Source organism: Meleagris gallopavo, chromosome 10, assembly GCF_000146605.3.
Source record: "Meleagris gallopavo isolate NT-WF06-2002-E0010 breed Aviagen turkey brand Nicholas breeding stock chromosome 10, Turkey_5.1, whole genome shotgun sequence".
Lineage (NCBI taxonomy): Eukaryota > Metazoa > Chordata > Aves > Galliformes > Phasianidae > Meleagris > Meleagris gallopavo.
In genome coordinates, this window is record NC_015020.2 from 26,294,793 (window position 1) to 26,316,330 (window position 21,538).

At 40.1% G+C, this 21,538-nt stretch overlaps 1 protein-coding gene across 1 annotated transcript; it reads right to left on the reverse strand.

Moving 5' to 3' along the window:
• Positions 1 to 6: 6 nt before the first annotated feature.
• Positions 7 to 21,147, reverse strand: LOC100548964 (dual specificity testis-specific protein kinase 2; the record flags this gene model as incomplete). Its single annotated transcript, XM_031554843.1, has 7 exons — positions 7 to 2,249; positions 4,296 to 4,431; positions 7,481 to 7,567; positions 8,709 to 8,792; positions 10,001 to 10,076; positions 11,460 to 11,542; positions 20,965 to 21,147. Coding segments are annotated over 7 exons (1,656 nt in total), but the record flags the coding sequence as incomplete, so codon positions are not given.
• Positions 21,148 to 21,538: the final 391 nt, after the last annotated feature.

Sequence of the window (21,538 nt, forward strand, 5' to 3'; positions counted from 1 at the left end):
AAATAAAAATTTAAAAAAAAAGGATGAGTTACTTTTCTTCAGTTTGACTACTCAAAAGCCCATCTGTGAGTCTTCTATCTATCCTTATCCAAAAGCTCTCATGTGGCTGCAACACTGCTGGTGGCTTCTCTGGAGGAGGGGATTCTTGTCCCCCATCAAACAGTCTGCTTTTTCAGAAGTCACGACTAACATCATTAGTGCAGTGGCATCAATGAGATGGATGTTCTACCAGAGAGGGGTCTGAACGTGACCCTCCTACCATAGTGACAGCTGTTCATCTAGAAATTATATTTAACTATTCTGCAGAAATAGATTATGGTGTCTTATGAGAGGAGAGCCCAAAAGCTCAGTACAACTGGTACTTCCACTGGCAGTTCCTCAAAAAGCCCAAAAATGACAGTGCCTGGAAACTGGCTCCATTTTTTCTCCCTGGGCAAATCTTCCTCCACATCTGGGTCGAGGTACATTAAAAGCCGTGCAAGAAAGAAAGTGGTGCTCACTGCATCTTTCTTCCCCACACTAATGCATTAATGCATTACACTTCACTAACAAATCCCATGGCAAAATGAAACACCAGGGAACAGATTCCTCTTGTTAACTGGAAAGTACTTATCATGTGACTCAGCCTGCAGACTGCAACCAACATGAGGGGTTTTGTTTTTGCTACTTTTGAAAGAAGAGCTTGTTTAATGCTGCAACAGCATTCACAGCAGCACTGGGACAAGAAAGCATTGCTATCTGCTAAACACGGCTCTGAAAGATCTGTGCCCATTTCTGGAACAGAGGCTCTGATTCACATATACTGCTTGCAGAATGCTAATGCAAAATCTGCAGCAGTTCAGAGCAGCTGGTCAGTCAGAGGAAGAGGGAAACCCTACGCGTCGCTCTTTGCACTCAACCTGGAACTTAAGGCCTCAAAATGCTCCATGCTGGAATCCAGGTCAAACTGTTTGTGTGCCGTCTACTTCTGGTTACTATCTTTATAAGGTATAGGGCTCACATGGAAATTCTGGCTGCAGTAGTTTCCCCTCCTAAAGCAAATCAAGGGAGGAAATAAGCATAGCTTGAAAATAGTTAAAATCATTAGTCTCTTCAGATGCTGTCCTCAGCTACCTGTTTGACAGCCCATTTTTACCACCTGCTGGGTCTCCTTTGAGCACAAAATGCAGCGCTACTGAAGAACAGTTTAAGTGACTGGGAACAACGGTTCCCTCGAGGACATGCTCCGTTTGAGCCCTCTCTTCATATGTCACAAGTTGGCCGTGTGCTGCCACTTGCTGAGATGTTGGAGGACGTCTGAGACAACGGGACAGTGCTGTCCCCATCGTGCTCCCTGAATGGCCGTGCATCTGTCCTCAGCTCCGTGGAAGGAGAGACGCTGAACAGAGGCTTTGTAGACTCCAGCAGTGTGTTTTTCAGCAGGTTGTCTTCCACCTCCATCTCTTCAGAAGGGAGACAACCAGCAAACACATGTGAGGAGTGTTCCTCTGAGTTCAATGAATTCTCGACTGGCAGCCCTTTGTAAGATAATGGCTCTGACTGGGCCAGCACTAATGGTTGATTACGTGCTGGATTCTCACATGTGTTCTCAGAGTAAAATCCATTTTCCTCCTGGGACACTGGCCCATCCGAACAGTCCATATCCTCCTCTTGTCCTGGTACAGAAAGAAATTCTGGCCTGTGAGGCTTGGCTTGAAAGGGTGGAATCTCTGACACACCATATTTACTGCTACTCAGGAGCTTTTGCCGAACCTCTGCACTTAGCTGGGTTGGATCACATCTACTGATGGTTGAAGACAGTCCACTAAACAGGCCATATTCTTTGTGTGCCAATTCAGGAGAGACTGGAAGTGATCTGCATCTCCTCCCAGGAAGGAGGGAAAATTCCTGCCAGTCTGTGCTATATGCCTGCCGGAATTGGGACTGGCTGGCTTTCAGGCAACCACCTGCCTCTGGAGAATGCAAGTCAAACACAAGAGAGATCACAGACTTGCTTGGCATGTCAAAGAATTTTATCTTTCCACCCTTGAGGTCCTCCCGGGCACTGAAGGGATTAACTTTCCGGCCTAATCCTTTGTTTGGTGTGTAGTAGGGGTCCTGCACATTTATCTTCCTGGAAGGCTTGCGAGAGAAGATATCCGACTGGCTACGTGACAACCAGATATTCCGACGTGGACGGGGTGACTTGGGTGGAATCTTATCGTCCAGGGAACTCAAACGTTTTACTCCTGGTCCTTTTTCAATTGACCCTGAGTGGAAGAAAAGAAATACCCTTAGCTTAAAGGAGCTGTATGCCTGAACGTTTGCTCACTCGAGTCTTCATGATAACTGCAAAGAAAAAGGTGCATTTCTGATTTTCCAAAGTACCTACAAACACATTTGCTGATTACTTACAAGTTCCTGCACATACACAAGGTCACAGTACTCTTCTTGCTGGTGCAGTATTGATTTCAAACTAGAAGACTGGCAGCCCTGTCCACAGGACCTTTTACATGCAAAGGCAGTCAAAACTGTATTTTAAATATTCTCTCCTGTTTACTCATACCTCAAACTAAAAGTCATCTTGAAGATTGCACAAATGCAAATACAGTTAGTGTCATCTCACTTCCGTAGGCAGTTAAACTGTACTGCTTCTGTATTATTTTATCTTCAAATTTGCTAATCATATTATGGGGGATGTTGATTTGGTAAGATAATATTGTCTTCAGAGAAATAAAAAAGAAAAGGAAAGGAAATTATAAAAAAATCTGATAGGAAGGAAGAAATTTTTCCACTCTATGTATTTTAGGGCTCCTTCAAACCACCTCATTTCTGTTGCACTGACACAGTAGAGAGAATAGAGTGATCTTGGAGAACGATTAGCATTTTCTACATTTACCATCCTGGCTTCCAGTGGAGGTTGCCCAAGACCTGTTGATGATGCTGACCATAGAAGAGTGCGAGTACAAAAGGAATTGTAAGTCACATTTTCATCCTGATGGGAAAAGTCTTAAGACCAAAATAAATGCCCTCCAGATACCATGAAGACCTTTAACAATTCCATTCCAGCCTTGGTTACGTTGTCCAGTACAGAATCTAAGGATATAGATGTTTGCCTCTATTGAGTAGGAATTTAATTTTATGGTGTGTTTTTGTTTTTTTTTTTTTGAAACGTGTGCACATTTATTTAAATGCAGAAACATAAATAAATGAAAACAAAAGCTTTATCATGAGAATAGGATAGGAAAAATTGTAGTTCTTTAAGAAAAAAATGCTAACTTCTTGAGTGTTTGGAACATGTAGCTGCCACCGGCTCTCAAGGTGCCTCTGAAAAGCTGTGGTAGAGCAATAATAAGAGAGAATATCACAAAACAATCTCCTTTTGATGACAGTTTTCAGAACAAGGACATACAGACTTCTTCTCTTCCCTTTAAAGATTACCATTGTTCACACTGCGTGTGCCTTGAAGTCAAGTTAAAGAACTGCACATAACACTTCTCCAGCAAGATGCAAAACTAAGATGTGCTCTAGAGGAAGAATGCCAGGAAAATGAAAGAACATTTTTCCTTTTTAACTTATGTCTCTCAGATGCCTTCCACATAGGAGAGAATTATCACATTTATGTGCTCCATGCGATTTCACATACCAAAGTTATTTTAATATATATACAGTTTATATATATATATACACACACACACACAAAATACACATATACATATTTTTACTATACTTTTAAGTTTCCAACACCAAAATCTACTAATATAGAAGAAATCTAAGTCAGAACATCTACCACAAGAATTGCTTGTAGTTTGCTGCCCACACCAGGTGGCACTAGACAGCTTTAGAGAAAGCCCTTCAAGGCCAGCGTTCCCAAGAATATTTTCTTCCCCAGCTCTATATTCTACTCTTGCATCTTCTCTGCTCTTCTTCCTGCAGAAATCTAAGTAGCTTCCAAGCATTACAAGTATATCAAAGAAACTGTGTATATATGCACTAGAGTAGCAGGAATAAAGCAAAATTTATGAATTTTCAGCTACTTTCAGCAGCTAACATTCCCAAATGAACCTAAATCTCCCTCCAAGAGCTTGTGGGCACAGTCTTTTGAGGAATCTTAAGAAATAGCTGTTCTTTCCCAAAAGACACTCTACAGTGCACAGTGTGCACCACTGTTCCAGAATCATTCTCAGACTTTGGGTAAAACAATTCATAACATGTACACAATGCCACACATCTGAAATCAATGTCCTCAAAATGTAGAACACTGCACTCTTTTGCTATCAGTCTGCAGCAATCTTTGTGCAAATGCAGACATTTACCTTTGGGTTTTCTCTCATTGTTGTCAAGATTCAAAAACTTCCTGTCTCTCTCAGAATCCTCGTTTCTCAGGCGGTTTAAAGTCTCCTCCAGTGTTTTGACAATATCAGCAAACGAAGGACGCAGCTTTGGATCCATCTGCGAACGCACAGACATCAGATTGTTTCATGTGGGCTTATCCATGCTATTCTATCTACAGAGTTGACAGTGAGAAGAATAACTCGAAGGAACTGAGGAAATTCAAGACTGTTTTTAGCAGTGCGTTGCCATTTCAAAAAACTCACTAAATAAAGCAAGAGGAAAAGCAGTGCTCTGTTCTAGTCCATGTCTATTACACCTCTCATTTAATTATCAAAATGAAAACATTCTATCATTCTATGATGAAGCCATTTTAAAAAGAAAAGGTGGCAACCTGTTAGATTCAGGGCTTATGAGAGGGGTTTTGTTTGTTACAAAGTTTTCCACATGTACTATATATTTATTTATTTTAGATGGTTAAATACAGTAGGTAGCACTGTCTAATTCAGCAGTTGAGAGTTAACCTCATTACACTATTAAAGAGATTCCACTTGACCCGATTCCTGCCTCCAGCCCTCTAAAGGCTTTTTCAGAATGGACAAGCTCAGACATCACTGCTAGTCAAGGAAACAGTGATGCTCTGTAAGCAAGAAACCCCAGAAACCTCCCTGATACTACCTTGCAGGTCCCCATGAGATGGATCTTTCTGAAAAGTACTGCTATGACTGGCAATGACAGAAGACCTCCTAATAACATAGGGTAAAGGGCTGAAAATTTATAGATACACTGATAAACAAAACAGCAACAACAAAAATCACACTTGCTTTGAGGAACTCAAAAATAGAAATGAAGTTGTCCTAATGCAGCAGATGGAAATGCCTGGCATAAAAATCCATCATTTTCTGCTTTCCCAGTTTCACTGAAAAGGTAAGGCAAGAAAACACTAAAGCAGATATAAATATATAAATAAATATAAAAGCAATATATTCTTTACTCTGATAAATGTAGATCTGTCTAATCTTTGGGAAGATTAGACAGTTGCTGCAAGTTGCAGAAAGAAAAAACGGGTCTCTCTTTTATCAGTGCAAGGGAAGATCCGGACAACAGCAGCAATGGAAAAGTGACTCAAAGCAATATTTGCCTTTTCCATTCCAAGCACTCAGTTGCTGATCAAATGGAATAGAAGGTTCTTCCTCACGGCTGCAGTTCTCCACAGCTTAGCTCATGCTGGTAAGCCTTCTGCATGTTCATGCATGATTCATGCAAGTAGGCTTACAGTTGCAGAAGGAGCCATAAGTTTCAGACTTCCTTGCACATTCTTCTTCTAAAAAAACACTCTTTATCAGCAAATTAAAGAACTCCAAAGAACTCTAAAGTTCTAAAGAACTCACTACCATACACATCTTTTCCTAGGTTGCCCTAAAATGTGTTTCCTGGCTCCAAGACTTTCCACATTAGCTCAGCTTATCAGGTTACACTAATTGTTCACCTATTAAATAATGAAAATCTATATAAATGTCTTTACCTAAGAGCAAATTATCACACAGATCACCTGTTACTGGAGCACAACATGCTTCAGAAAATATAAGATATAAGCCTTATTTATTTGCCACCTTTTCCTTCCTCTAGGCAAGTGGAAAGTGAGTTACAATATGTCCCACACTGAAATTAGCATACTAATGTCTTGATCACAAGACTGTCATTTCCAGTCTCAGTTCAGGCAAAGGACATTTATTAAGGAGGAGGTAGCATTTGATGATAATCAGTAGGAGAAAGTCCCTTTTCTCATGAGAATGTAAGACTCACTCCTCCTTTCTTCATTAGTACAGTTTTACTCTGGATTTCATTTGTGGTGGAAAACTGCTTTGGATTGTATGTTGGATGCTGTAAGATTTCTGGGGAATACAATTGGGAGTTCAGAATTCCACAATTAAACTCTACTTCTACCTAAGCCCTTTAGTGCTTACATAGTCATAACACTTTAGAAACATGAGTCATGCATACCACTGTCCTGGTGAAATAAGCTCTACTGTACTAAGGTGAAATTAAAGAGGTGAAGCAGTTGGTTCAGTGCAAATTCCACAAACATGTTCAACATTAATTTATGCTCTTCCACAATACGCATTCTCAGCCTTACTCCACTTGCCACTTCAGTATGCACATTTCTACTAATACATGTAAAAAGAGAGCTTGGGACAAAAATAATTATTAAAATCATGGATGGTGGGGACTGCTTCTCTCAGCAGCAGCACTGACGTAAAAACAAAGTCTGAAAAACAGCAACAGAAATTAAAAAAAAACCTGCTCTGAGAGTTTTCTTGCAAACACTCACTAGGACACAGCGCTATTATTAGTTCCAACGCAGTCTGGTTTTGGAGTCCTGAGCAGAGTTTTGTGTAATAAATGTTCTAGAAGGTGTCTCAATTCAGGTGAGACAACTGGACATTCCCAACTTCAGCTGAATTCAGTGGAAGCTCATGTTCTCTTACTTCAAAGGAATACTAACATCTGTTATGAAATAACCCACATAAAGAGAGGTACTTCCCTGTAATTTTCATGCTGAGGAGTCATGAAGGTATCCAGCACTATCACAACTTTACTCCAATAACCAGCAGAAAATTTAGTCTAGACTGGACATTACCTGCAGTCTTACTGGCTCCAAGCTTGGAGATTTTTTTGGAACACAGGCTAGACATTTGGGGGTTATCTCTCTTTTTATAAAGCAGCAGAAAAACTTCCCAGTAATTTAGAGCCTGTCCTTTGTTTGCCTGTCCCCATTTTGTCCTCTCTGTTTATGAGAACAACCCAAAATTCTTTCTTCACAGCTCAGTAGGTCTGTACACAATAACAGCTGGATTTTGTCAGCCGGATGGCCAGCCAGTGTCAATAGCATACAACTGGTTATGATCAGCCTGAGCAGTCTGCAAGAAGCTGTTCAGTGTGCCAGACCTGTTTGTTTGGTATGGCAGAACATAGAACAGCAAAAGCACGAGTCAGACCCTCTTGCAAGGGGAAAGAAAAGGGTATAAAAACTGTCATGGACATTGTATTATTTACGTACACTGCTTTCATAGGTGAATCTGTCTTGTAAACCCTTTAAACGCAATCTTTGAAAGTCAGAGGGATTTAGGGAACTCCAGTTTGGGCCTCTCCCCTTCAAGATACTCACATTACAGCAGTTGAACGCCAGCTGGAGGAAGTCAGGGGGACAGTCTCCCACCATGTGCTGGAAGGCATCATAATCTAATCCAAAATTCTGTACAAACAAGAACACAGCATGGAGAGCAGAGACGTAAATCAGGACTGCCATCTGGCCCAAAGCATCCTCTTTTCAGGGGGTCCCTTTATTGGGTTATGAGGAATCATTATGAACACCATCTCTGAGTAGACTCAGAGAATTTTGAGAAAACTTCATGCACACTCCAAACTGCAACATTCCCAATGGGGATTATTTGATATAAGATACCTGTAAGAGAATGAGCTGACTTCAAAGCCTAACTTTCTTCCTGGATTCATCTGCAATTCACTGAAATGTTGCCCATGTGGTTCTGGAAGCAATATCCTATACTATGATGATACCATGGTGATTTTCAGTGTAAATTAACAACTTTCTATAAAACAGAAACTTCAACCTTCTATAAAACATGAACTTCACAGTATCGAAAATTCACCAATTAAAACAATTTTTCAGTGGATGGTACTACTATGCTGGTGATCCAAATTAGCCAGTTCTTTAGAAGCACTTCTCTGAGAAGATCCGAAGGGCAGTTGAACAAAAGCATCTCTTATATACCATTGTTCAAGACGTAAGCATTTTCAGAACTGGAGGTGGAGAAACAATTCAGAAAACTTCTATGGAAGGCAAAAAGCTGCCTTGCAGATGGGACTAAGCCAAAAGGCAAGCGAAGAAAATAGAAGTATCTCCTTCAATTAGTTCATTTTAGTTTAGATGGACAATGCTTAGCACAGCATGTAAAAAGAAGAATGAACTTATTTTAGCTCCTGCTAACATCATTCCTGCTCTTTTCACAGGGCAGGGCTACTTCAAGGATGCAATGTTCCAAAAGTGCTCTGTTTGTAAACTGGGAAGAAGTTTACGTGAGCTATCGCTACAAAAAGTCACTCCAACACCCTCAACGTTCAGCCAGTTCGGGCAGGTCTGGAGTTTCGGAAAGGATTTCCAATAATGACTGTAGCTCTATAAAGTCTGTATGTTGAAATGTCTTCAACGGAACTTCTTCCAATAACAGTGCAAAAAAAAAAAGCCTTTTACAAGCTCTTTCTAATGTAACATCATATGCATTGTATCTTAGGCAGCAGTGCTATGAATTCTAAAGGCCAGTCATTATCACAGCATACTTATCACCTCCCAGAAATTTATAAAGGTAGCAACTTACCTCTGTGCGAGGGAGATAGTCCGGATCTGCCTGTATTCTTGCTATTATCTCACACAGAATTATACCATAGGAGAACACATCTGCCTAAAAGGAAAAAATGAATAGCCATATGGTTCAGCTATGAATGCTCACCATTCTTATCTGCCACTGAATTTCTTATTACCCCAAATGGTTATCAGAACAACTAAACCAACACCACAGCCTTACAACCACTGCATTATAACTAACATTTTCCACGTAAAGAAACACGTCCTCACGATAAATTTCCATGAGGCTTAGTAATCATTTATCTAAGCATACCTGGAGACACATAGTGCCTTAGATTTCCTGAATTTACCAAGTAATAAAATCTAGGGAAACACAGAATAAAGGTTTACAGAGCAGAAGCTTGCATCTCTTACCCCTAGATATCAGGCAGGCTCATGCATTACTTTTCATACTGACAGAGACTTGATTCCTCCTTAATTCCCAATTACTGTAGGGTTAGCAAAGAATCTGAGTACTTTATTATTAATTTAGGTCAATGGGAACTCTTAGCAAAGCTTTTGAAACAGTAATGATTAGATTTATTACTGAGGTAATTACTGCTTTACTCTAAGTTTTAAATATCACCAATTAAACGGATACTGACTTCTAGCTAAAAAAAAAAGGTACAGGATGTGGGCTTTATCATGAGAAGTCACAGTTGCAGTGCTGAACTATACTGTTCTAGATGTCTTTGCACACAGCAGAAAAAAAAACTATGTCAAGAGCAACTTGGTTGAAGAATACTGTGATCTGATGTTCCCCTGCAAGAAGCACCAATGTCACAAACAGAAAGAATAGCTGCCTTTGGAGAACAGGTTTTATACAGGTGTATCACCTCTGAAAACTGTTGTTTTTTTTTTTGTGGTTGTTGTTTTTAATTAAAGTAATTGTAAAAAGTATACATGCAGATCTTTTACTTCTATATAAATTTCACTAGACCACTGTCAGGGAAATAGTCTCAATTTTGTATAGAAAAAAACAACAAGCAAGCATCACTAGACATTTCTCAGAAGATCTGGTTAAATCAAGCTGTGTCAGGCAGACAAACTGTTATCATACTTCAGCACATGGGGCATTTCAGAGCAGAAACAATGTAACAGTGAATTATGTTAAAGGTACTTTAATTCTGCATGAAAACCATGCCATTAACGAATATTACTAGCTGTTCAACTCACACCATTCTTTCTGAATGACCCACCAAGGATAGAAATGTCACAAAAATTAATATTACAAAAATCTAAAATATTGCATACATATGTACCTACCTTTTCATTGTAAGGTTCATCTCTGAGAACTTCTGGTGCCATCCAGAAAGGTGACCCCACCACTGGTAACTTCTCACTACACATAGACATAGATATCAGAGAGGGTAGCAGGAAGAGAGAGAACAACCACCATGAATGAATTGCTCTCATTCAGACATTGCTATAAACTTTCCATAACTGCGAGTGTCTACAGAAACTTCAGCCATGGTGAAGTCTATACAAGTGCCTTCCATAACACTGTATTTCACTCTAATTTCCTACCAGAGTTACTGGAACATTCGATAACAGAAGGAGAAAGTGAAAGAAACACAAGATTTTGGACTATTAATCACAATATTGTATTTCTAGTTCCAAAGTGTCTGAATATATATATTTTTTAAATAATTATTGTTAAATAATTATTGTCTTATCTTTAAGTCAAAGATTTCAAGCTTTCATTTCTGAACTCTTGGTGGAATGAACTCCTTCAACTATATTTAAAAAGGCTTGTGCAGATCAGTTTCTGGCTGGTTGGCAAACACTCTGTTCAGCAGAAAATGCAGTTATCCCTACATGTGTATCTATAAGCAGTTCTGAAGCTTGCAAATATACTTCAACACAAATGCAAGCCTTTGGATCTCCCAGGCTGTAGCTTTAGGATATGTGCAGTTTAATAACAGTGCATATCCTGGATCATTTTTGTTGTTTTCTTTGTAATCTTAAGAGCTGGAAGGCTTTTATTTATTTTTACATGGAAGCACATACTGAAGAAAATCTGACTGCATGTTTACCAGTCAGAATAGTCTGAAATATATGGGTCAATATGCAGATGAGAGAACTATTAAACCCTTGACCTCCCTAACAGAGGGATGACAAAAGGACTATTTCCAATTGTGACAATAGCTTGTGACAGTTACCTGTGCACTCCTCAAATGAGTTAAGATTACAATTTCATCCTACAGAGAGCAAAGTGATGAGCTGCTATTATATTAGCATCTCTCCTTTATAAAATTAAATCTTAAGAGCTAACACTGAAGTTACAGAGAAAAAAAAATAGTGGAATCCCACTGACAGTTGTTTACAAGGTTGGAAAGGAGCTAATTATGGCTAATTGTTTGGAATCAATAGAGGATATTTATTATAAAATCAGCCCAATCTAAAATGCTGTACAGTACTTATTTGTTATTAGAATATATACTTTTTTTTTTTTTAACAAAAATTCTCAAATATCTACCTGGAAGATCTGCTGAAAAACATGGGCAAATCCTTTATTCATTGAAGCACTTTTAGAGAATAAATTACACCACTAAACCAGAATGGACAATAACTAGACATGCAGCATCAGTGGTCACCCAGTCTGCAGTTCTAGGCTGAAGACTGAGGGCACTTGTTACAAATCTTGCAAAAAAGGCCTCAGGGATCCAGCTTCTGATCTGTACCAACACTGCAGCTCTCACTGTATTTTGATTAGTTCATGTACCTGTGATCTGGAATTTTCTCTGCTAAACCAAAGTCTCCCACTATTGCTGAGTATCCATTCTCATCGTGTTTTATTAAACAGTTCTGGAAAAAAGAATAAAAGAAAAGAAGAAGAAAAAACAGAGTTATTATCTGGGCATGAAACTCATATACTATTTGTTTCATTTTGTTTAAGTCTGGAATGAGATCATAAGAGATAATTTGGAGGACATTCATCTACAAAAAGCTTTTCTCTGAAAGCAACCACCCTCTTCCCCTACTCTCCCCTCTGTACTACCACATATCTGTCAATCTTAAGATGCTGCAAACAGCCTTACACTTAGATAATAATCCACTTTAAAACTTGCTGAAAAAACCAGCAGCCACCAGCAGCACGTACCAGCTAGGATCTAGTGATATTTCAGATGATTTAATTCCCTTACTACTCCAGTATGCAATCCATGCAGCTCACCTTGACATCTTAAATTTCCCTTCAGGTCCAGTTTGCCTGAGCCTGACCAGAATACAAGATCAGAACAATGCCTTTGTATATTTTGCTATATTGACCACAAATAGGATTTGCAACAGAATTCCACCAGAAAACACAAGATGTGGCAAAGCTACACATGCTCTGTAAGTCTCAAAGAAAATTCTTTATTCTACATTGCATCACCAAGGAAAAGGACCTGGGGGTCCTGGTAGATGGCAGGTTGGTCATGAGCCAGCAGTGTACCCTGGTGGCCAAGAAGGTCAATGGAATCCTGGGGTACGTAAAAGGAGCGTGGCCACAGGTCGAGGGAGGTGATCCTCCTCCTATACTCTGTCCTGCTCAGTCCTCACCTGGAATACTGTATCCAGTTCTGGGATCCCTGGTACAAAAAAAGACAGGGATCTCCTTGGAGAGAGCCCAGCAGAGGGCCACAAAGATGATAAAGGGCCTGGAGCATCTCCCCTGTGAGGAAAGGCTGAGTGACCTGGGTCTGTTCAGCCTTGAGAAAAGAAGACTCAGAGGTGATCTTATTAATGTTTATAAATATCTTAAGTGTGGGAGTCAAAGGAACACGGCCGACCTCTTTTCAGCAGTCTGTGGGGACAAGACAAGAGGAAACAGCCACGAATGGAACACAGGAAGTTCTGCACCAATACACAAAGGAACTTTTCCACAGTGAGGGTGATGGAGCACTGGAACAGGCTGCCCAGGAAGGTTGTGGATTCTCCTTCTCTGGAGATAGTCAAGACCCACCTGGATGCCTACTTGTGCAGCCTGCTGTAGGGAGCCTGCTTTGCAGGGGGGCTGGACTCGAAGATCTCTAGAGGTCCTTTCCAACCTCTACAATTCTGTGATTCTGTGATCAAACATGATTTAAGGGAAAAGGCTATAGTAGGAAAAAGCTGTCCATCTCTTCCTTTCAAACGCCCCTCCCTCAGGTAACTCTGGTCTGGCAGCATCACATCACATACAAGGCATTACCCACTTACACTTGTTACTTATTTACAACTGTACAAAACATGCTTTGACTATTCCACATCTTTTCCCTTCCAACCAAATTAATTAATAGTTGACTTCCTGAAGCCTTCTTTCCTGTCTTACAGTAGGTGGGGCAAGCCAGCATTCATTCCCTCAGCGCACGCATCCTCCTGCAGGCAGCACAAAGCAGCGACAGGCAGCAAAGCCACTGCCGGAGCGGTACCCCGCATTCATTAGCCGAACAGCAGGAACCGCTTTCCAGCTGTATTGTCTGAGACGTACAAAAGCCCCTCGCTGACCCCAAAGTATTAGCTTGTCTGTATAATGAAGCTACCAAAAAAAGTGAGTTCCTTGTCTAAAAGATCAAGTTCGGGTCATTACTGTTTACACATTCAGAGCTGACTGTGGCTCAGGCCATGAAGCGAATTTTCTTCCTGCCTCTTACAGCTTAAGTGAGACGCTCACAACCACGTAAAGCACATCTCAGCCCCGAGGTGCAAAGTTCTGTTTGTTCAGCATGACTCGAGTATAATAAGAACAGTTACTCTGGGGATTCATAAACATGTACAAAGTTAAACCAACCATGGTTGTTCAGAGCAGTAAAGCTTCTCAGTTATGGGCTTTGTTATCTTTTATCAAAGAGCACATTCATTCAGCTTGCTCTGTTCAAACATTTGCTTGCTCTAAGTGGACTTAACTGAGAAGGATAAAAACTTTCCTGAAAAATCTTACCCAAATGATTCAGTCATGGGAATTTCATTGTGTGCCACAGAAACAAGCCCAGAAGGACAGCAAAGGTCTGACAGTGCACACGAATGCTGATAGTTTACTAGGTGAACCTGTATTGAGTTGTTTTCTGACAGATTTTTCAGTGATTAAAGATATTTCATAATTTTATATTTTAAAAAAATCTATTTATAATTCAAAATATTTATTTTTAAAACCTGTGTTCCCCTCTCGCATTAACTTTGTTTACATGTTGCTTATTTTGAGTAGCAAAACTGCAGTAGCTCATTCTATAATCTGCTTTTGTATTTTAGGGCTACTCACCATTAACCTTCAAACTGCAAACATTTCAGAGAAATATTTCAATTCAGACCACAAACTATTCTCAGCGTATCTGAAAGCCTGCAGAAACAGTTCTATACTGAGCTTTGGATTTGCAATAATCTCCAGGGCTGCTCTGATAACAAAAGGATGCTAAAACACAACATAAACGTGATGGAAAATTTTCCTTCAGCTTCTCACCATTACAGAATCACATCCCATTTGACAGTAACACATTACCTGCTGCAGATGGAACAACCCTATCCCCACACTGAGCCCCAGGCAGTCTCAACTCTCAGGTGCAGCACTGAACCGTTATACAAGTAGATTATTCCCAGATAAATCATAAATTAAACCAACGGAGCATGCAACGTAGCTGCCAGATAATGCTACCTGACAGCCCTGAGCTCCTTCCCAGCTGAGCTGAGGTGGAGTCGGGCTCCCCTTCAGCATGAGCTTTTTGAGATGCCGAACAGAAGTGACATCCTACCCCACCTGCCGACCCATTAGCTCCAGAGAGAACAAGACGGCACCACGAGGAACAGAGGAGAGCTCAGGGTTACATTTCTGATATAAAACGCTCGACAAATGTTCCACTGTGGGGGCTGCACAATGTTAAATGACGTAAATAAGGCTAAGCTGTTCTCTATCATTAATGGGAGTCTGTCTTTTTTCTGCATTTCTGAAGTATTTTAATTCATAACACACGTGCTCTAGTACAGTAAGGATGAAAGCCTATTCCTACAGAAATCAGTAGGTAAGGCCCTTGTGAGGATGCCAACGAGACCAGATGTCACTTTTAAAGCCCACCTTGCTCATTACAAAGTTTTGCAGACAGTGATGCTTTGCTCTGTACTGTGGTTCTCTGCGTGTTCCAGGAAGCAGCATCACCACACTCCTCCTCCAGCCTTCGCACCCTTATAAAACCATTACATAACACTGCACCAAATTCACAGCACGGACGGTTTAGTTACCAGATTTAAGATGCAATTCATGGAAAGGTCACTCAGAGCCTACGGTAAGTAGTAACTGGTTGTTCATGTGCACTCAGCAAAAGGCATTTCTCTTCACTCACATTCTGCTACCAAGATAAATCAGGATCAAAAGTGGGACAAAGCTTCATTAGAGACTGAAAGGCTGTAGAGAAGTTTTAAATTTAAGCTAGTTTGTATTCGAGTAGGGAAAGCACAGCCTAGCATACTGCATCCTTTCTACTATGTGATACTTCTCAGTTTCTACCAAAAAAACACACTTATCAATTGACTAAGAAGTTTAATTACTAGAATTGAGCACAGAGACACAAGAGTTCAATTTCCCCTCTAGTGTAAAAGACAGCTTCAGAAACTGCCCGTGAGATAAAATGTCAAGCAGCTTTACAACATGGGCTTTAAGAAAACTTGTTTGACTTACTATTGTGCTGTTTGTATAAGCTGCAAGGCAATAAAACACAAAGACCTTCTCAAGCTCTCTTTGGAGCTGAGCATAAAGAAGGATATTCTTTCCTTTGGCAGCTCACACAGTCAGAGATGGCAGCATTTGACTTCAGTTGAGTTCTCGAGGCTTTTTCCCCTGAAATGGTGATCACATCAGTCCTTCCTGAGGCAATCTCTGAACACAAGCTGGGAGCTCTGTACATGAGTCCTAAAGAGTTAACAGAGCTGTTTATGTAGAGACAGATGTGAAAGAATATAAAGCTCCTTTTGTGTGTTACAGGAGCTTAACATCTGCTTTGTACAGCATAACCCTGCTAAGATGAATGCAATATTCTACTCTCCCTTTTACACAAACAAAACCAAAAATAGACTGAAAAGTTTTGGAGTTAAAAATAAGTTTAGCTGAAGAAACCCCATTGTTTTATTTTAAGATATGACACACAAGCTTAACTCTGAGATTTTACTGCACGCCAGAAAACACAGAAATACTACCAACATGTCATTTCCAAAGCTCTGATGAATGTTACTGAATTAAAACACTTAAATGTATCATCTGGTTTTTTTAAAGAGCCGTCCCCTAGCAGAAACAGCATTGACAATTAAGTGTGCAAAAGGAAGTTTACAACACCATACACATTTTTAAATGAAACCAGTATGTTTCAGAGGCAGTCTCCATTTGGGCCCCCAAAGTACCAGTAAAAGTTCAGTATTATTGTAGAAGTAATCCTCTGCAACAGCTAATTTTTCCACTGCAAACCCTCTCCTGCAGTGCAAAATACCCAGGCGACAGCTTACTTGAGCACAAAGGGGACCTCACAACAGCAGCAGCAAGTATAAGACTCATCAGACAATGGTCCTGTTCATTGCCTGGATTTTGTTTTGAGCAAGAAAATGGCATACAACATAGGAAGTCAAGGTATGTCACTTTCAAGGCCACAGGCAATGAATTTATCTTACACCAGATGGTCCACAAAAACTGCATGCACACATTTCTCTCCTATAGGAACTGAGATCACTCATCTCTCAGCAAGAGAAGGGTAAGCTATTACACGTTCACTGGGAAGTGAAAGCATATCTTGGCAAAAATAACCACACATACTCTGGCCTAGAGATTACAATTCCTTCACAGATTTTATCACTAATGGAGCTTACCCAAACTGCTCAAAACCTACGATTGATTATAAGAGCTTGTTTTCAACTAAGACATTTGTTTGGGAAGTTCTCAACAAAATATTAGCCTATGGTATCATACACAGGTTTGACATGCTCTCAACTTCAAATACAAGACCTCTGTATGCCAAAAGTAGACTGGAACGGGTTCTGTTCAGTGTGGGGAATATGAAAGAGGGAATTAGGTGACAAGACCAACCAGAAGTCCAAGCTAGAGGCTGGCAGGCACCGACTGAGGGTCTTCAGTTAGGTTCTTGGAGTAGGAGATAATAAACAAAGGCTTTTACTAGGACATAAGAGCTGTGGAAATGGCAAACAAGGAGAAGGAACAGAGCTTACTTGGAGCAGAACAGTGGGAGACTTAGAAATAGCTAAACGTACTGAAGACCAGAATGTAGAGAGATGGCTTAGATAAAGCTTCAAGCAGGAGCACCAAGAGGAGAGCAACTGTAGGCTTGTGAATATGGATGAAGAGCCTGAACATTGGCTGATATTGTATGTTAGCAGAAAAGAACTGATAGTTACAGAGTAGATATGATGTCTTGGAAAGGGCAGACAGCTAGATGTTAGCTTCTCATTGCCAGGGAGACTTCCTGCTCCTCCCTCTACTCCTGCTCCGGAGCAGAACCCTGTTGTATGTATTAGTAATACTAATTAACAATAGCACTAAACATTTCTAAAAACAATAACTAATGTGTGAAGATTGTTAACTAAAGTAACTAAAAGTAACTAAAAGACACCTCTGCCGTGCATCTCAGACTTCTAACCTTGTAAAATAACTTAATGTCACTGTTTTTTTCCTAGTTCAGGTTTTGTGTTGTACGTTTTGTTGTACAGGCAGTTCTACATAAATTAAACTACATTAAAAAAAACAACGTTATACGAAAGACAGGATGTGAGAACTTTCATCCTTCCCCTTCTGTACATGAACTAAGGTAAAAGCCTTTAATTACAGGACCATACAGCCCATTTTCCAACTGGCATACTTGTTTTTTAGTGCGTACAATAGATTCAAGTAGATGACTTTGGATTCCTGAAACCAATGGACCCAAGTGTTCTATGTACAATCCAATCATTCTTGCAACAAAAACAGGAGGGTAAGAGAAAGGTTGGGAAGAGGTGAAAAAGAAAGGCTGTGTTAGAAATGAAGGTCTTCAGTCTCGTGGTTAAGAATACTGTGTTGTTGCTCCAGGATTTGGATTCTGTCCCTCCTTGGCAGCGCTGGAGGATTCTGCAACATGAAATCTAGTTTAACAAAAATATTTCAGGGACCAATGCTAATCTATCACTTTCACTGCCTCAAGAAGCAAAATCTGACTATTTCATAAGTACTGCATACATCCAACTGTCCCTGAGGCAAGCGCACTGCCTTGAACTTAAATAAGTCTAAAATATCAAATACCCCAAACAAGCTCAAAACACAAATATTCACCAATATACTTGCTTTTCATCTTAGTAAAACTGAGTTTATTCATCCCCCTTATCTTAGAGATATTGCAGTTATAAATTCTGACAATCAAGCAATCACTGCTGTAAGTTTCCAAAGAAATTAACAATGTTTGCAGAGCAAGATTTGTATATGAAAAAAATACAGTGTAAACAAGGTGCTGAAAGAACTCTGTGTAGTAAAAAGGTATTTATTTTAAGGGGTGAGGATTTTGCTGCATTCCTTTTGCAGACTGAATATTCTTCCCCATGTTTTCTCAAACACAATATTTTAATGGCAGGTAACTGCAGACAGAAAGTTGAGAAACTAAGTTGGATTAAGTAAAGCTTTATCACAATTCACTGACTCTTATCACTATATTTCCAGTGTTTCACATTATGATTTCACTTTACTGACAGCATCTTCTACGACTGAGGTTGTCAGAGTCTTCAGAATCACTAAAAGACGAAGAAAAGCCTCATGATTCCAGGACACAAATCCTCTGCAATCCTCTGCAGAGTAAGAAACAATTCACAGGCTTGCAACAATACAGACAGGGAACGAGCCAAAGAGGCTGGTTGTCATAACCCATCTATGGCTGTATGCTTAATCTTTGCATCAATCTTTTTATGACAAGTGAAAAGTGAGGACACCATATTGGCTTACGAAACATACAAGTCACCCTGCCCACACACCTACCATCTGCAGGCTGGGAGCAGCCAATCCAACTGCCCAGCTCCTGGCAGATCCAAGCTAGGCTGTTGCTGTCGATCAGGGCAGATCAACCTGATCAGCTACAGGGCCACAGCCCAGCTCCAGCCCAGAGCTGCTCACAACATGGCGCTGCCCAGACAGCTGGTATTTCCCCCTCCCCTAACAAGACTCCCACTCCCACAAAAGGGCAACAGGAAGGGCACAAACAGGATGGCAGGCTTGACATCCCCTGTGGGCTGCCACATTGACTACACTGACCTACATCTGCTCCTCGCTACTGTTCTTTCCCTCTGGCTTTCTGCAATACTATTAACACTGTGCTGCTACTATCCACGTGGAGCAATTAGGAACAGAGATCATCCTGCCATAAACTCATTGTCAAAAACAACTATTTTTTCAATTCTAGATTGACAGGGAACATGGACTGTCTTTTCCAAGCCTTTGTGGATCCAGTTCTTATACACATAGAATGCTACAGTCAGAGCAAGACAACTCTGCTGCTGTAACCAACAGAACAAACTTCATGCATTCACACAACCTCTTACAGGGAGCTGCAGGAATTCTAAGTGTTGCCAGAAACAGGAAGAAAGGCAGAAGTACAGGTCAACTAATACAGAATATTTATTTAAGCAAAATTCATATCTCTCCAATATTTTCCAGTGGATAAAAGTGTACCATATAAATCATAAAGACACTCCCACATAGCAAATCCAGCTCATAGTTCAGTTAAGGTCCTTACATTTTTAGAAAAATACCTTCCTCTTCACTTCAAACTCAGTGTTTGTTCTGAGTTCTTTAAATGTCTGAATCATTAATCACATGAGGGCAAAGACAAGGAAGTCATCACACCAACTACTGAAGCTCAGTGAAGAAGGAAGCTCAATACAGGACACCATTCAATCTACCCTTAGCCAATCCAGATCGCAAGCTCTCCCCAAGGAAGAAGCCTCTCAAATCTTCTTCCACTTCACTCACACGCTGTTTAGTAGAAAGAACTGAAGACAATTTATCCCACCAGCTGCACAAACCTGGTAAAACACAAAATCTGTTTCCTCCAACAGCAGCCAAAAGCCAAAATTGAAAATTTCTTGGATTTCTTACTTCCTGTGGCCACTGATGTGTTTACTGGTGCACTGAGACCCTGCATTCTGCCCAGCAAACAATGTCTTACACCATCTCAGCAACAGATAACACTGAAGCAATTGTTAGGGCAGCTCCAGAGAACTATATACAATCACACAAAGACCTGAACAAAGGCATTCACTGAGGTCTCAGGAAATGGATTTTCATATGACTAGCCACCACAGTATGCATTTATGATAAATATTGCAGGCAATCTCCTTAGTTCTCCTTGGCACTTTGGTTCCTTGCAGCAAATCTTCTTCCCCACTCTGAAGTGCTCTATATAATTCATCATGAACTGGGTACAAAACAAATGGAAACACCAATTCATCTTTTCAATTATTGTTACACATTTCTTACCTGCATACTCCAAGGTGACTTAAATGGAGCTTTCTGGGTCTATCACATCAAATTGACATGACATCAAGTCTGGGCATTTTGCATGAATTCTATGTTCTTGAATTCAGCACCCTTGATTTAAAAGACCATCCAAAGAAACACTCTACAGTTTCAGTTAAACTGGTATGTGAAATAAGTGTTTCACTTTTGTGGTTTTTTTTTTTTTTTTTAAACTCTTTTCTAAATGCAATCCTTCATCTGCTTAACAATACACTGAGATTGATTTAGGAAAACTGGATGAATGACTAGCAGTCACTTCAAGTTTCAAACACTCTACTTAATTTTTATTTGTAAAATGTGTCTCTAGTCTTAAAAAAAAAAGTTCCCCTTTAGCTAAGATAGCATTTTTCTGGATGCTTTTGATTGAAGTGGCATTATAAAGTTTTTACAAGAACAATTCTAGAATACTTTCACATTGCAAGTCTTAAGTAAGCTTAAATAGGACAGCAAAGCCCTCAATCACAGGCTGCAATGGTCTAGTGTGGATACTGAAGAAACTGGTTCGTAGGGCTTAGTACTTGAACTAGCTAACCACCTCAGCCAACTAAACCCATACAAGTTGTCATGAAAGCAGTGTAAGCAACGCTTCTGAGGAAGATTTTAAACCTATAAACTTCATTTGAATTCGTTTCTTACAATGTTTACAACTACTTATTATATAACAGTGCTTCTCTTCAGGAAGAAGAAAGAACCACACAGTGAGTTACAGCATCTCCATTTCAAGTCCTCTTCATTTTACATACAGTACCTTGGATGTAAGGTCTCGATGGAAAATGCCTTTGTAGTGAAGATAACTGATTCCCATAGCGATGTCATATGCCAATTTCACCCTCACTGTCCAAGGCAGATGCTGGTTGCTGTCTAATAGCTGCTCCAGGTTTCCATAGTTGATGTACTGAAAAGACAAAACAACATTTGTAATTAAGTAACTTCAGATATTGTCAGAAATGTAAAATTCGTCATTACACAACTGCCTTCAGCTCAGCTACACATTAAAAATTTTTGTTTTTTCTTAATTGCCAAGCAGGCAGGAAGTTTGGCCAACAGAGGCAGAAAATGTCTCCCTTCCCCACCTCTACCAATGCATTAATGTTAAAGATGCATGCAACAGCCACCACTACATTAACTCAGTGGTATTTAAATACTTGTATTTAATTAGACCCTTAAGAAACACCTACAGTATAACACTACCCTCCCGTTCCTGTGTGTGGAAAATAAATGAAGATGAAGAACTGGCTCTCAGGCAGAATAAAACAATGAGAGGGCTAAGTATCCGAATGTAGGTCACAGAGCCTGATCAAGTTTTCAGATTATCAATTCCC